Source organism: Anas acuta, chromosome 5, assembly GCF_963932015.1.
Source record: "Anas acuta chromosome 5, bAnaAcu1.1, whole genome shotgun sequence".
Taxonomy (NCBI): Eukaryota; Metazoa; Chordata; class Aves; order Anseriformes; family Anatidae; genus Anas; species Anas acuta.
In genome coordinates, this window is record NC_088983.1 from 5,216,155 (window position 1) to 5,233,076 (window position 16,922).

A 16,922-nucleotide genomic window follows, 5' to 3' on the forward strand; every position below is an offset into this window, starting at 1 on the left:
TCTGGAGGGAGAAGTTTCTCGCAAATTAGTGGTTCCACAGCCCTGTGCCATGGTTTATAAGAAGGACCTGGTGTGTGGCTGGGAGGGGAGCATCCTGAGCTGCTCTGTGTGCCATGTGTGTTGCAGCAGGTCGTGGCAGGTATCAGAACAGTCTCTCGTGAACGTGCTGCTCTGTTGTATAGAGCCTGAAGTCCCTTTACACATCCTTTTAAGCAGCAGTTAGCACCCGTCCCAGCCATCTCAGCTAGACCGACTCCAGTTGGTTCACTCGGTGGGTTTCACTATAGGATCCCTTAGGATGACCATCCTGGACTGGGTTAGCAGGCATTTCAGAAAGCCTCTTATCTCACGTTTCCTTTGTAGTGTGGAAGTTGCATTTCTTTTTTAGAAGGCACTGGTATCAGGCCAGGAAGTCTTTAAGGCTGGTGACACATTGTGTGGATACTGAATGGTGACAGAAGAAGACAAAGAGCATTACAAGCATGTATTTCAGCTCGAAGAAACATTTACAGCACAGTAATAGGAGAAACGTAGGCTTTCTCTCCTCGGTACAAAGGGTTTGTTTTATTTTTCTGGTTGGCAGAGGAAGCAGATATTGCCCTTTATAATTTCGTGGCTTGTAAGCATCTGAGAGAAAAGCACCAGGATGATCAGCTTCTGCTTTCCTGGCTGTGCTGAGCCTTGGGCAGGGGCAGCTGGACACCCTTCAGCTCTACCTGTTCTTCAAAGGCTCTCGGTTCAGCTTTTTAAAGCACTCTATCAAAATCAGAAGGAGCCAGCTGTTTGTGTGAGGAACGCCTGGGTAGAGGAGAAATTACCAGGACAACGGTACATACAGCGTGTGGAGGTAGCTTAATGCGAGCGATGAATAATCCACAGTCTTTGCCTGCAAACCTCTTTTATAAAGGGAATGAGGGATTTACAAACGCTGTCATTCTCAGCCATTAAACTTGTTTCTTTTTTCTTTTTTAATGCTTTGTAAATTTTTCCCCTGCTAGCCGAGGCAAGGCATAGCTGTGAAGTTGCTCTTAATAAAACCGAACTAGCCAATAAAGATGGATATTTAGATGATTGGTGTCCACAGTCAAATCGTAACATTATTGTTTTTTTTAATTTTACTGCTTATTATATTGTGAGAGGGCTTGACTTACAGGCAATTCTCATGTTCATGAACAGTGTAGTTACCTATGTATTTTATTTTACTCATTTCTGTGGATCCTTTAGGAGTAAGCAGACCTATTCTATGCATTGAACAGAGGCCAGGCTTTTCTATCACCTTCTTCTCCATACAGTGATACAAAGACTGCCCATAATGGAATATGAAATCTTTGCAGTGCCCACGTTAAGATAGGCCATGTCAAGGTTAATTGCTTAGAATTAGGAGCAGAGGAAGCTTTCAAGTAAGGCAACAGGCTCTAGAGTAAATGTTATTTAGGAAGTTTTCCGAATCAGGAATACTATATAAATAATTGCACTGTTCCTCTTTGATAACATGCTGATTGGGAGAAAATGCAGTCTGCCAAAGTAGCTTTCTTCTTCAAAATGGGGTAAGGACTGGTGAGTGAAGATTGAAGATGTAATGTGTGACCTGTTGCTCTCTGCCGAGATTGCATGTGGGACTCCATTTTATAAGGGTTGAATATGTGCAGATGTAAGGCTTGGCTAAAGCACTTTTTATCTTCCATAAAACTCATTTTGAAAGTAAAATAGCAGAGTTTCTCGTCCCTGAAATACCTGTTTCAAATGTGCTTTCGGTGGCTGCAATTGTAAGGAACGGTAGTAAATAACGGAGATGGGTTACATTTTGTCTGTGGGCTACTGTGTTCTGGTTTTCATCATGAATGCTGTCTTTCAGGAAAAAAAAAAAAAAAGTACACCTTCAAAATCTTAATTTAGATTTAGAACCTTTGTGTATCTCTTGTCACTTGGAGACTGTTTTTCTTCCCTAATGTAAAGCTTCTGCTTTGCTTTTAAAGCAGGAAGAGCTGTTTTTAAGCACACTTCTAAACAACTTGAGTGCAAGTCGCTGAGTGTGACACAAAATTTGTAGCAGTTCTGTAAAATGTGTTTTTCCCCAACGCTTTAGCTGCAGGGAGGTGACTGTTTCTCTTTGTGTACAGCGTGACTTTGACTTTCTATTAACACTTCCTTCTTTAGTGTCAGATAGGCACGCGTCTGTAATGCAAAATAATCCATCATCAACCATAAGCAAAGAATGAAAATGTGCATCTCACAGGCCACACAGAGTCAGGTAGAATCACATTTACGGTTTGGGTCAAAATTATGCATTCAAAGCAGGTTAGGCTTAATCTGGTGCGACCTGCTGATCTGCATCCTACCTCTGTTGTTACAGTAAAGCAGTAATCTCAGCGTTGCATACTGTGGCCTCGTTTTCTGCACTGCACCTATTGCAAGACTTGGGCAGAGCTGTGTTTGGTTTAAAGACAGCACAACAGCTGCAGTTTCTGTCCCTGGTCAGGCCACCATATCTTCAGTGGACGTACGAGGCATGGAATTTGCTGGCAGTTGCTTCATTTCTGTTGGTTTTTGGTGTTTTTTTTTTTTTTTTTTTTCAGTTTGTTTTTATAATCCTAAAACCGTAATTACAGATCTTGAGAAAATTGTTTTATTTACTTAACAGCTGCCATTGTGCGCTGTTATGTAAATCACAATTAATAAATGGGAAATATTTACTCGCTTGTGTTACAGTGTAAATACACGATTAGCTTCTTTAAAGTGCATGTTGCTGCTTTCGGTAATTGGAACCGATCCTAGAGGCATGCAAGCAGCGAGATTACACAGGGAACGCTTGTTTCTGAAGATGAAGCTTCCTTCCTGAGTTGTTTTTTTTAAAAAAAAAAGAAAGAAAAGAGGGGGGAAAGAGTTTCCTGTTGAGAGTCCTCACGTTAATGGACGGCCAGTCGTGCCTCCCCCTGCTCCAGCTGGCCTCTGCATACAGCCCTTTGTGGAGGCGTTCTCTGACTAACGCTGTCTAAAACCATTTTTACAAGAGCTATAGAAGCATTGGGGTTTGCCTGTGCAGGCAGACGTGGGATTTAGAGAGATTTTTGCTCCTCTCTCATCTGCTTTTAAACGCGAGGCTAAGACAGGCGGTATCTCTGTGGTTAGGGGCTGATAAAGGCTGCTCTGTTCCTGGGGTTCCTAATCTGGAGAGGGCCTAACGAAGGGACTCAGGCCAAAGTTTCAGCTGTATGTAAAAAGAATGCGTCCTGACCCTACTATATATGATGTGCAAAATGAATAATAGCAGCACTGCAGGCGAAATCCTCTCTGCTACGATGTGACAACCCGCCCCTTCATCGGGGGGTTCAAGAATTTGGCTGCGCTTTTGGAAAGGAGCCTCGCGGTCCTGCTGGAGAGATGTCTGAGCTCAGACAGAGCGCAGCACACAACGGCTTTGTTAGAGTGTTGGCTCCGTGCTTACGGCAGGAAACTGAAGGAAAAATGTCCTTTTCTACCTACAGTCTTTTCTGAAATAAAACCGTGCTCACGGGCTCGAGCTCCCCAGCAGCTAGAAGTTAGAACCACTCAGGACAACAGCGAGCCCCTGACCCCATACTCTGTTAATTCAGTAAGTCCTTTCCTCCCTTTTAGGACAAACTCCCTAGCTCTGTCTATCCAGTGCTGGCTGTTAAATAGCCATACACTCAGCTCTTTAACTCAGCAATTTTTGCCAGTCTGCATGGGAAGTGAAGCTCTAATAAAGAAGAGGATTCTGCATGCATACCCGTTGTAGGCGGTATATTTAGGAGATGTTTACTTCATCCAACACTGCTCAGAAATCCATGAATCAAGCCATCTCCAGCAGTAGTGGAGCTCAGGAGATGTGTGGTGGTGCACCGAGGCTGACGGATCCCAGGACGATGGGATTTAAGGCATCCAGGACGTTGTTCGTCACCACATTTTGTAGGTGCGCTTGCTGGGGTACCCCGAGGATGTGCTGTCCAACCTTACGTACCGAGCACTGCAGCACAGAGCTTGCCCGAGCGAGCATTTTGAAGTGTATGAAAAGAAAGTTCAGATGTTTTCAGTCTGAGAGTGAAATTGCAGAAGGCCCTTAGAGGTCTGACTTATTGTGCAATCTCTGTAAGTAATTTGTAATCAAAATACCTTTGCACATGTCACTTTTATATTTCCTGTAATAAAACAGCAAGAGCAATTAAGATTTTGGACCATAATCTTCTACAAACATGTTTCTCAAACTGAAAGGGTTGGGGATTTTTTGAGTTATGGCTGAAATAGCTGTTTTTTAAACTTGTGATTGTTTCCAAAAAAGCTTGATAATAGCTTTTTTAATAGACTTTCCACTGTAGCCTGACAAACAAGACTGTTATGTGGTAACATAATTGATCTGAAGTTTACTTCTGAGAAAGTAAAATAAATAAAAACACAGAACTCTGCACAAAACTGGAAGACATCTGTATGCCAGTAACTCAGCATGTGACCTAGTGGGCTTTATTCATTTAAAATCGGAACGAATCGGTAAATATACTGCTGTATTCATGCAAATGTCTCAGAGTTAGTGTGTCTAATAACACGCTGTGTGCTGTTCATCTGCAATGTTGTTTGACACAGTTCAGAAAGTTGTCTGAGGTCTTGGCATTCTTCAGGAAACATTAGATTAATACAGCCTTCTTTGTCATGTAATTTTTTTCTGTTTAAGTAGGTGTGTGAAGGCTGGTGCTACATAAATGAATTACACGGACGGCTTTGGAGGAAGAGGGTGCTTGTAAACTGGACTGAAATTAATGAATATAAGAATTAGAAATCAAAACTTTATGTTTAGTCTGAGGAGAAACAATTCCTTAAACCATAACCACATGGCTGTTTCTTGTTTGCATCAACTCTGGTTGACTGTTATTGTCTTCTGTTAATTCTCTGGGGCAGTGGCCTGACTTTGTTGAATGAGCCAATTGTTTTCCTTTGTGTTGCCCATCAAGTAAGTCCCCATCTGGTTTGTATCAGACTGTTTTCACAGCCAACAACTGCTGCCTTTTCTATATCCTGACACTTAAGGGCCCCATGCTATCAAAGCATTGCTGTGATAGCCTGTCTGGCTGGGCCTATACAGCTGTGCCTTGCAGCTTGAAGCTATTACCCAAGTAATGGTAACTTAGAACTTGAACTGGCTCTTATTCCCATCGGTGTCGTGTGTACAGTGAACAGAATACATTTTTGTTGAACTCAGGCCTCGACAAAAAATTCTTTAAAGCTCTTACTTTGGTTTATATGATTGGTTAGTTTTTATTTTCCAGCGGCTTCCTGTATCTAGAGGCAGTTACGTGCTCTTCTAAAACATTAATGAGTACAAGACAAGCGATATTTATTTAAGGCACTGTTGTTATTACTTACTTTTATGGTACATTAAAGCTCAATAAGTGAAAATTAAACAAGCAAATGATTCTTAATGGGGATTTTTCTTATCAGATTTAGAATACATTTCCAGCAGTAGACAGGAAACTTTCTGGGCATGATAAATGTAGGTTGTATGAATAATGCTGCACCTTGGCTACTACTGTACTCACTTTCAAAGCAATTCCCCGAAAATAAAGAGCAGTGAACACTGAGTCTGCATTAACTTGTTTATTTCTCTCCTGAAGGAGCAGGGAAGGGCTGGAGAACTCACTGTAACCTGGGCAGCAAAGCTGTGTGGCAGTTTGCATTACAGAACCGTGAGGGGCTCCAGGTGTGATCCAGGCCCCTTTCTGCCAGGCTTCCCGTGTCGTAGGAGACAGTCCTGTTCTCAGAGACCTTAAAGATTAAATATATATATATATATATATCAAATAACAGTGACATTGAAGTGTTGTTCTCTAATGTAGATGTTCTTTTCTGCTCTTGTGCAGGCAGTGCAGCCATATAGCTGACAGAATGGTCATGAGGGGAAATGTGTCACCAAACTTGTCTATGTAGTGAATTTTAAGTGTATTCTGGAATCGGTTCTTTCGTGATAGCCCATGTTTAAGAGAGGGAAAGAAAGAAATAAAATAATGGATAACGTGTTTAAAATTTCCGATCCTTCCATGATTGTGTGCAGAAGCTGCAGGGAAGCAGACCGATGTATCTGGTACTTGCAGAGTAAGTGTTCCTACACTTAGGAGTGTGGAGGTATGTGTGTAATACATATGTGATACGAATGAATTGGCTTCAAGTAACTTACTGGAGAGATGTTAAATTCCATAAGATGCTTTAAAATCTACTTACGGACCAAAATGACTCATACATGATTTTCTCCAGTATTAACATTTTGTATAGCCTGGCACGCACCTGAGGTACATAATGTAACTAAGTTAGATCCTAATTCTTCACCTGCAAATCTTGTAAGTCCCAGGCTTCAGCTGCTGTTTTGTGGAACTGTGTGTTGTGTGCGAACTCATCTCAACTCGAGGTCTGCAGAGCTTTTCAGGAGTTTTTGTACCTTTGAGTGTTTTGTACTGCTGCACAGTGTGTGTGATTGTGGCAGACGGGGACTGCTCAAATAACTGCTTTTATGTCATTGCCAGAAGTTGCTTTCTAAGGGTAATTTCCACAATTGCTCTTCCTACAAATGCTGTACAAGTCGTGGATTCAGGAGGTGCAGCGTGTGCTCTAGCACCATGCACCTGTGCTGCTCACCTGCACGAGTCGTGGCGCACACAATATCCTGCACCTCTGCAAGGAAACCGCTCCCACACACGACTCCTTGCTTTCCCTACGCATTCCTTTCCACTCCAGATCGTGGCCAGGAATATTTAAACCCAGACAATTGATAAATGAATTTCATTCAGGCTGCTTACGAGCTATATTAATCACACGGCCCAAAGCAGTGGAGAAAGCTGTTGGTGAACTGAGTGCGAGCCAAGTCTGGCACCACCACTTTGGACTGGGAAAAGCGACTGTCAAAGAGAGCAACGCTTTCTGAAGGAAGTTGGCACTGGGCAGGGAAAAGAATTACCACCACCAGGTAGCACAGCCAGCTTCTTTGAAGTTTCAAGTTTTGTGTGTGTGCAGTTTTGGAGGTGAAGGACGTCTGTCCAGGTGAGAAGCCAACGTACATGGTTATGTTGATGTCTCGGAGGGCACTGCCAGACCGCTGCTGCTCAGGGATCTGTGCAGAGCAGCATCTGGGTCACTTGCAGCAGTCCATGGTTTCACTGCTGCTGTTGGGACCTTTGGGCATGCAGAAATCTGCGAGAGGCACGGTGCTGCTGGGGGCATCAGCAGTGTTTTCCCTGCTTCTTACAGCGGTTAGCAGAGATGGAAGGGTGTCATTTAAAATAAGTAGTAAAGTGCATGAAGGGTTAGGGAGTATGCTAAATAGGCTGCCTAGCTGTAGAGTAGTGTGTTTCTGCAGTTCAATGATTTTATCAATTTAGAGCTATTTGTGAGCTTTTTTATAGACTCAGAATGGCTCGGGTTGGAAGGGACTTTAAAGATCATCTAGTTCCAACCCTGAACAGTCAGAGTCACCCACGTGTTCCAAGGGGTTTTGTTTTTGTCCTTTCCCATGTAACAGGTGCTTGGGTTTTTGTTTCCCTCTCCTCTCCTCCTCACCTTTGTTTTTTTCTTTTAGGAAGAATGCTCATGTCTATTACACAAAGTTTAAACATTTTGGACTTTAACAAATGTCAAAGTAGCACCGTAAAAAAAGAGGTATTTGCTGTCAGACGTTTCCAAGTCTCTGGTCCAGGGCACAAGGTTGTAGAGGCAGTGTTACCCGTCATCGTGTTGGTATTCATTTCAAGAGGAGGCTTAGATGGTCTTTGTAAGAACAGGGTCTGGACACTTGTGTGTTAAGTGTCTCCCAGCAGATCTTCCAGTAAAGACATTTAATATTTTTCTTATTTTAAAGTATGGCTACTTATGTAGGTTAGTATGGTATTCTTTTTGAGCTATAGAAAAATTATTTACCTCCTTAGACTTCCTAGAATTGCGTATTGCCAATACTTCCTTCAAAGTTAATTGATCGGCATAAATGGTAAGATCTACAGTGGCCATCTTCTGCTGTTTAACAAATGGCTTGAAAGGAAGTCTTTTAACTTTGTCAACATGCATGCTAGAAATGTGTGTGTAGAGATGTTGCAGTGTTTATTGAAATAAATCAGAGAAATGCTAACTGTATAGGGCTGGATTGGTTCTGCCTTGCTTTGCTTTGTTTTCATGGGGAGGGGGAATGATCTTTTTAAAAGGTGCAATTACCAAACTGGATTAATTGTGCTGTAGGTATAGGTTTTTTAATAAGGCACATTTTTGTAAGGATAGTACAGTAATGGCAAACTGTTCCCATATGGAGAATCCCATGACTTGGAAAGTGAAAATCACCAAAATAAATGCATGAGGTTGTGTGAATGTGTAAGTATGCAGGATAGAGAACTACAATGAGATGAAGTGGTCATCTAGAAAAAAAAAAAAAAAAAAAAGTTGTTATTTGAACAGGTTTTTGTTCTGTGTGTATCTTTTATAAGTTTTTATGCTAAGGATGCGTTTAGTGACTGCAGTACCTGTGGAGAGTGACTTGCAGTGAGGAAATTCTGCCCTGCAGCAGAGCCTGAGGGGCCGTGTGGTACAGAAACTTCTCTCTTTTCTTCCTGATGTCCATCCCAGAGCCTGCATTGTGACCTGGGTGTGTGTTGCTGCCGTGGCTGCAGGGGATGTAACCTCCTGCCCAGGAAGCCCTCTTGTCTGTGTGAGAGAGAGAGCACATCAAGGGCTCCCATCACGTTTCAAGTGACAGAAAGCAGCTTGTGACTTCTCCCACATTCACCGAAAGTTGTTCTCTTACATTCCTAACAATTGTTTTAATAGTCACGTAGCTGAGGAGCTAATGGAGCGTGCCATGTTTAGTAAGCAGATGCAGTGCAAACACCACTGCGGAGAACATGCTCGGTCTTGACCTGCGATGTAGGGAACCTGTCTGATAAGTAGGGATCATCATTTGCCTCGAACACACATCCCGAGTGCTATGGACACCGCATGGCAAAGGCTGCCTGAGAGCCATCCTACTGCTGGTGACCTCCTGCCTAGGCCAAACTGATCTGAACAAAACTTCTGAGGCAGAAACAGGCTCTGGAGGAACCCAAAATGTGTTCTGGCCACTATGAAAACCTATAAGGGAACTTCATTTACTTAGGGAATTCCCTCCCTGGGACACCCATCGTTCATTATCCTGGAAGATGCTCGTTTTCAAACCCGCTGCAGCCCTGATTTATGGAGAAACAAGATTGCATTTGTTTGTTCAGCTCCAATTGCACGTGTAAATTACTGCTTAATTATTTTAAAATAAAAACAAGACGTGTAACTTTCAAGAATTAAATAGGTGCTTTGGTTTTTTTCCCTTGCCACTCCCCATGTAGGCTCTGAATGCTATTATGTCTAGCGCTGTGGTATGATGTAGATAAGCTGGAGGCAGTATTGCTGGCAGTATTACTGCAATTAATATGTAAAGATAGGAGGTCTCAGGGGAGCCAGGCCTACTGCTAGGACTGTAGTGAGTGATTCTGCATCCTGAGGGAGGTCTGCGTAAGTTCATTTTACAATTTGCTCTGCGTTCCTGCTCTCGATCATATAAGTCCGTTTTCTTTTGGGCTTCTTTAATTTGCTTCAGCACCTGGCATTTTGGATCCCCAAAACATGAAGGTGTGAATAATGGAGCTAAATATATTAGTTTTATATCACCGTACTTTAAAATTGCCTTCCCTTCCACTTGCCTGTTAGATTTTGCAGAAAGTAGAAAAAAAAAATAGTATCTAGGAGATATTTGTTTTTTAATTATCACTTGTCAGATTTTCCCAACTCCACCAGCTGTTACCTAGGTTCTCTTGTGGGTTTAGAGATTGCTCTCCCCCCCAGCCTTGCACAAGCTACATGTTTTCCTAGTGATTTTTCAAAGACTCTGGACTGGTGATGGGCCGGCTCCTTCTCCTGTTTGTTCATTGTCTCTTTTACTTCTGAATAATTACAATTTTTTGAATACCTGCTGCTTCAAGGTTTACTGCAGCCCCCTCCTCTTCTTCTTCCACAAGAAAATGGTTGCCATCAAGAAGCAGCAAGGCTAAAAAGTTCCCAAATGGTGATTTCTTTCCAGCCGCTCGCACGTCCAAAAAACCCCAGGCTTCCATACGGACCATTGAAGATGACTTTTAATATTTCTTCTTCGTATTAATAATGTTGTAGCTATATGGAAAGATCGTTACACAGCTTTTGGAAGTGGTTTGCTGGGAAGCAACAGCAAGAGATATGGCTGGGGAACCTCATTGTTAAACAATGAGATATTCTGCAGAGCAAACGATGCCAGATCTCAGGGAGTAGAGGAGATTTTAGTCACCAAAAGGAAATATTTATTTAGTAAACTCTGCAATCTCATTCCTAGATGTTTTTGGAGCTGCTTTCTGTCTGCCCTTCCCTACCGGTCTCTTGCAACTGTATTAGGATTTTGAAAAATCTGGTTCTAGTTTATTTTATGTATTTCTAGTTTTTGTTCTGTTTAGTGTTGCTGGTGGTGGGAATATAACATGTTTTGGAAAACCACTGAACCTTGAACTCAGACTTGAGAGGAGGAAAAACCATTTTCAAGTATTCTGCTTTGAAATATTTGTTAGCTGCTTAGCCTGGGTCCCACCCTCCTTTACTGACTCGGGATCTGATTTATTTTCTTTTCAGCAATGTTTATGGCTAGGATATACATTACGGCTTAAACAAACAAACAAAAAAAAGAAAAGCTTGTGTGTGTGTGCGTGTTTATTCTCTGTGCATTAGTACACACGGTTTCTGTAAGTACATTACACCATGTGAAGATGGAATTTGCCAAGTTTAGGTCAAAACTTCGACTGAACTCGTACTATATATTTTTCTGTCTCCTCTGGTGGCTGTAGCCCACTTATGGGGTTTATGACTTGGCTGAAGCCTCTGAGAATGAAACTGTGTTTTTTCAGCTCAAGCAGTCGACTCGTGCTTTTAGATCCAGACATTTTTGGCTCCGGCCCTACAGATGTCAGTCCATTTTTGTAGAATAACTGATGGCTTTGAGTTGTAAATCTATCCCTTTCATGTAACTTAGCCCTGGAAATTTGGCCTAAGTTTGCCTAGAGTCTTTCCTGTTTGTCATGAAGCTGGTTAAGCTGGGGATAGGCTGTTTGGGGGATAGAGAACAGAGTCGCCTGCCCTTGCAGAGCATCTTGTGCTGTTGCTTTTTGTGTTTCAGTCCTAGCAGGAGCCAGCGGTCTGACCTGCAGTCGAGGGCCTTGTGTAAGCAATGTGCTTACACAACGAGAAGAGTCCCTGCCCTAAAAAGCACACGTGCTTAAACATTTTCGCTTTGTTTCTGGCAGAGCCGAGGAAGGACATCTCCATAATAACAGAAATATGCATATGACTTCAAGGTGGAAGCGGGCCAGGGCTGGAAGAACAGAGGACCTATCGTGTCTAATGAATGGAGAATAATTTCGTCCAAACGACCGGGTTATTTGAGAAACTGTTGATGGTCGTGCTCATTTCTGAGAATGTTGTATTCTTTGCCATCTTGAGGCCGTGTGAGCGGTCCCTTACCGTACCAGGTTTCAACTGTGTAAACCATTAAATTCCAGAAACCCTGAATTATGAAGCCAATATATGGGGTCTAGCTAGACCTGAGTTTGGACTGGAAATACTGCTCCTTATAATTAGTAACATGACTGACACTGCAGTGTGTTTTCTCTTTCACTTTAGCCTTCTGAATTGCTTACATCAAAATATGGGTGTTTCTTATCAATATACGTCAGCCCAGCAAGGCTGGAAATATTTGGATTTTGCAGAAGATCCAGCTTCTTGTGTTGATGTTCCTGGTAGCTTACTTCTATGAGCAGGTATGAAAATGAGTGTGTTGGTGGGGTTTTTTGCTACCCTACAGAAATCCATGGAGAAATAGATAGGAGACACATTGGTGCCCCCAATACATATCTCACATCTTTAGTTACAGGTAAGAGGAGTAGATAAATGTTTCTACTTGTAGTGGTTCAGTTATCTTTGGGCTCGTAGATATTCTTCTACTTACCAGTCATTACCGTAAAGAATTTCTGACAACTCTGTCCTTGCAACTATATCTCAGATGTAGACCTTTTTTTTATAGGGAAAAAGCAAAAGGGGGGGGAATGACAGAGGAAAAAAAATATTAAGGCATTTCATTGCAGGTTTTGAGATACTGAATTATAGATCTGCAGGTGCTCCGCTGTCCCTGAACACTTGAGATAATGCCATCTGGAGGAAGTTATTTGTCGGGACAGGACAGCATCTGAAACTTTGAAGTCGGTAATAAACAAAGTGAAGCAGCTGGAAGCTGGCAGAAGAAGAAACAAGCCATTGAGATTACCCCGCGCTGTTAAAGGAATGAGAGTGCTGCATTCTCGTTGCCTTTTTTCATGTGCTTGGAAGTTTATTCTTGCTCTAGAAGTTAGCTGCTTCAGTTTTTACATCAGATAGAGAGTAGAGGGAGGGTTCTGGGGGGTGCTGGTTGTTTATAAATTTCAGGAAGTCATATGCAGGTAATTACAGTAATTACAGCTCCGGTTTTATACCGAAACAATAACCTGGGTCCTGGTCCTCCCTATTCATTGTCTGTGAAGATAGCACTCATCGTCTATGAGATAAGGGTCTGCTTTACCTCCCGACAGACTAAAATTGGAAGTTTTATTCAACGCATGGACACTGACCTTAAGGAGTTAAAGCACATGGTTTTTATTTGGCTTAAAAGTCAGACTTGTTTAGTCTTTTCATTTTGCCAAATAGAAAAATTTAAAGAGAAAGATTTAAACATTTTTCTTTGTTCTTATTGTTGCCATATGGTGTTGGTAACCAAGCCTCCCTTCAGTGTGTTTCAGTTCCTTTTCCATTTGGCACACATTCACGGTGCACTTGCACATCGCATGCTCGCTGGGTGACGGTACGTCGTAGAGGAAAAACTCCCTTCACAGGTCACCGGATGGTTGACACACCATTAATTTTTATGTTTCTGTTAAACAAAGATCTGGAAATTTAGTACCGTACACGAGTTTGTTATAGATTGCCGAGCCCGGGACGAATCCCTAATCTGAAACCTGACCTTTTCCATCCCAGGGTCACCAAGATGTTTCCAGTCACCGCTGAGTTTCCACCAGCCGAAGACCCTCGCGCACTCAGGAGGGGTGTTGGCTTTCACAGTTTATACGAATGTATCCTATTAGGTGGTGACGGGGAATTTGGAGGAACGGAGGGCACCTTAGGTCCCGCGTTCCACTTATTGGATTTTAACAAGGAAAATTTTTATAACTACATCGACGTATGTGATTACAGAATTATATTGAGTATTTCCAGAGCTTCCAAAGAGGAAAAAGCTGTGAAGATTGCCCGTGCCTTGCTTTGCCTTGTAAGCGGAGGAATTTTCCGTGCGATTTTTATGGCGTATCAGGAGATTATAACCATTGCTATTTGCATATCTGCGGCTGGGAAAAGTTCAGTGTGTAAGAGGAAACCAACTTTGTATTGGTTATGAGCTGCTCTCTGATGGGGGGAAAAATAAAATGGAATATCACGGTGTTAAAGGAGGGGCTGGCCAAAGGCTGTGCAAACTCTCACTGATGTACAGCAAAAGCCCACTACAGACATCAGTACATATGCATGCTTAAAAACACCTACGTAAGCATAAATATGAGCATTTAAAAGTGTGCTAGCGTTTGTGTATTTCTTCACAGAGACATCTCTATGTATATATGGAAGTGTTTTTTAAAACGTTTGCACTGTGGATGCCAGAGGTTAGATTAAGTGAGAGGTGACGATGATAAAGTGCACATGAAAGTAACGTCATAGTTGCATCTTTGAGCCCACGTAGAGCGTAGGACTAGCAGCTTTCTGTCCTGGAAAGTTACAGTCATGGAGTAGAGGCTGTTGAGTAGCTGAAATGGGATACCCATCATTTTTTATAGTTAAAGTGCTGAAAGTTGCGTATTTTTTGCTTGTATCTTACAAAGTCAAAGACTTCAGATTTCTTCCTTTAGAGAAAGGGAAGTGTTTGCTTTGGGTATTTTTTCAAGCTTATCTTTAAGGGTATTTGGATAACGTGGGACCTGTTGATTTTTCAGTTGAGCAAGTAGATGGAAATACTCTGTTGATTTCTCTGTCCTTTTAGCATTTTATATCTATCAAAAAATGGAACTACACTGTATCTGTAAAATGGAGTAGAGTACGTGTTAAGAAGAATGTAGACTGATATGATACGGTCTTTCAGCACCCCAGAATCAAATGCTCGTGAAGTTACTACTGAGCCTTGGGATAAGGAGATATTCTTCTTATACCTCCCACCCTCTTTTTTTTTTCCATAAACCTGAAAACAGCTGTTGAAACAATGACCTCATGGAATGTGACATGACTGGAAATTATGAACAAAGTCAAGCTTTGAAAGCATCAAACTCCATATAGTGTCGGAGGGTTGCTTTAGCGTCTAGGATGATTTACAGAGCTTCCTTGGGCATTACACATCCACATCTTTTACTGTGTGTCAGCTTCACGTCTGACCAAATAAACCCTTTGCTTTTCTTCTGTTCGTGGTCTGAATAACCTATTTTTGCATGGTTACAGACTAAGCTCATGGAATGACTTCTGGAAAAGCAAAACGCATACGTTCCTTGCACATCTTTGGGGTGTTACCGTAAATGTGCTTTTGAGTAACGTTCAGAAGATGCTGAGCTCCTCGTGGCTTCTCACTGCCCGTGTGTTAATTTGCTCGGGCCCATGCCAACACAAACTCTGGGGAGGGTTTCGGGCTGGTAATGAAGAAGGCAGTCCATAAAGCGAGGGTAGGCAGTGAAACTTTGGATGTTACTTCTTGCAAAGTGTGTAAATCGCTGAGACAGGGAGGTGGCGTGGTGGCTCCCAGGAGACACAAAAATACTCTGGTGCTCCTGCTACCTCTGCAGAGCCTCCCCGTGCTGGCACAGGGTGCTCCATGGACTGGCTTTACCATCTTTGGCTTCGTTCGTGTTTGACTTCCTAGGCTGTTGGCAGCTGCTCGAGCATGAAAAACACCCAATGAAACTTTATTTTTGCAGTGGGGTTTTGTTGTTTTAATTAGTCATTTGAAGCGTGCTTCGCTACAAGTCAGATGAAAGCCGATTACTACTACAGTGACAGAGTAGATAATTAACTGGGGTGAAAGAACTTTTTTTCATTGAGAAAATAGTGTTTTAATTACCTAGCCTATCATAGAGGAAGGGAGAATTGTTATGGCTTACTGGAATAAGAACAAACACCAGGAGAGCCTTTGCTGTTGAACACTGACTCGTGTATGTTTGTTTTGCTTGTAGCTGCTGCATTTAAAATAAATATCCCAAGGACACCTGAAATCTCCAAATACTCTTCCTGTAGCTCTGTGAATGCTATGCTATTCATCCAGTGCCATTTTTCCTGCCCTGCTTTGTGCCTTTTCTCTAGCCTGATTTACGTCTTGCTCCTTCAGCCCCAAGGGTTGATGCACCTCGTCTCCTTCCCGTGGCTGAATGTAGGAGAATTTTCCTGTCACCCTTCTGCCTTCCCCCCTCTGGTGTCCTCCATAAGCAGTCAGGGAAATGGGCTGGAGCTGGAAAAAGCTAAAACAGCTTCTTACTTGTGTTTTGGGCAGCCGAAGCATTCACAGGGTGTTTTTCTTCATGGGACTTGTAGCCAATAGCTTCAACCTAGGTTGCTTTGCCTTTTAGGATTGTATAAAGCTGTGTGGTATTGAACAGCCTTACTGTTTTCTAAGGTTTGATGCAAACAGACAGACAGATATCGATGGATTTTAGAGATTCTCTTAGTGTCTGCAGATCTCATTTGTTTTGTTTTGTTTTGTTTTTCCTGTGGGGAGCTGTATACATGTTTGAAGTTGTTCCGTGCCTACTGGAGATCACGTATGTATACGTGTGTGTGTACATACGATATATGTGTATGTAAATACAGCACATTCTGTGTATGTCCAGATATTCGTCCCTTTATTCTCTGATAAAGAGAACTGAGATGGCTGAACTATCACATGCTGAAATGCCCCAGACAGGTGTCTGTCTCTTTGTATTTCCCTGAAGTGATGCAATACGGAGAGGACTCCAGTAAAGTTGTACCTGTTGTAGACTGCGAATAATTTGGTTTTGTTCTGCTCTTTTTTTTTTCTAGGAGAAGATGTTGTCCCACATTTAAATTCACACGTTTCTGCAGCAAAGGTGTCGGTGAAGCTGCCTTCCATGAATACAGATAACCCAACACAAAGTACGAGCAGCATACATGGGGACTCGGATTCATCAGGGACAGATACGTTTTAAAGCTTGACAGTCACTGTCTGAAGGTTTTGTTTGGTACGTTTGTCTGCCTGGTGTGATAGTCTGGATGTTTCATCACAACACTGGTTTTTCAGTACTGTTTATTTTGTACTGTTTTTCTTACAATTTTGTTATGATTATGATTGTAAATTTAGGCAGTGATTCTGCTTGTGAATATATCAAATATTTTTAAGCAAATAAAATACTTCTTGGAATCATTGACTTAGCACAATGATCATGAAGGTCATTTAAATATTTATTGTATGTACAAATGACTGGAAGGGATGAGTATTAAAATCCATGGCAGAGGTCTCTCTCAATGATGGGGAAAAGAATGGTTGGCTCAATACAGCATCAGCACTATTGAAATGTGGAGCCAGAGGAAAATACATGAGAAATCAAAGTCTGCAAGAAAATTGTTTCTGGATACTTTCAGAGCTCGTTCATCCTTAGAAGACTGCTATCACAAGATAGTAATTCAAAAAGTGTATGTAAAAGAGACCTTAGGGTTCATGTTGTTACTGCGAGACACTTCCATTTGTAACAACCACAGGGTTTTTTCAGCATTTTGATAGTTATTTCCCTAGAGATGATTTCTCTTGTCCTTGTTGAAACATGTCTGAATGGAGA

General features: G+C 42.0%; 1 protein-coding gene across 7 annotated transcripts in view; it reads left to right on the forward strand.

Moving 5' to 3' along the window:
* The window catches only part of KIAA0586 (KIAA0586 ortholog), a 66,460-nt gene extending 49,933 nt beyond the window's left edge, over nt 1-16,527 (forward strand). For 5 of the 7 annotated variants that reach the window (XM_068682413.1, XM_068682420.1, XM_068682415.1 and 2 more), the window contains one exon: nt 16,150-16,527. In XM_068682413.1, coding sequence (XP_068538514.1) covers nt 16,150-16,295 — 146 coding nt within the window. In that variant the 3' untranslated portion in view covers nt 16,296-16,527. The remainder of the gene's footprint in view (nt 1-16,149) is intronic. The other 2 variants (XM_068682417.1, XM_068682421.1) reach the window with 1 other exon arrangement.
* The last annotated feature ends 395 nt before the right edge of the window (nt 16,528-16,922 follow it).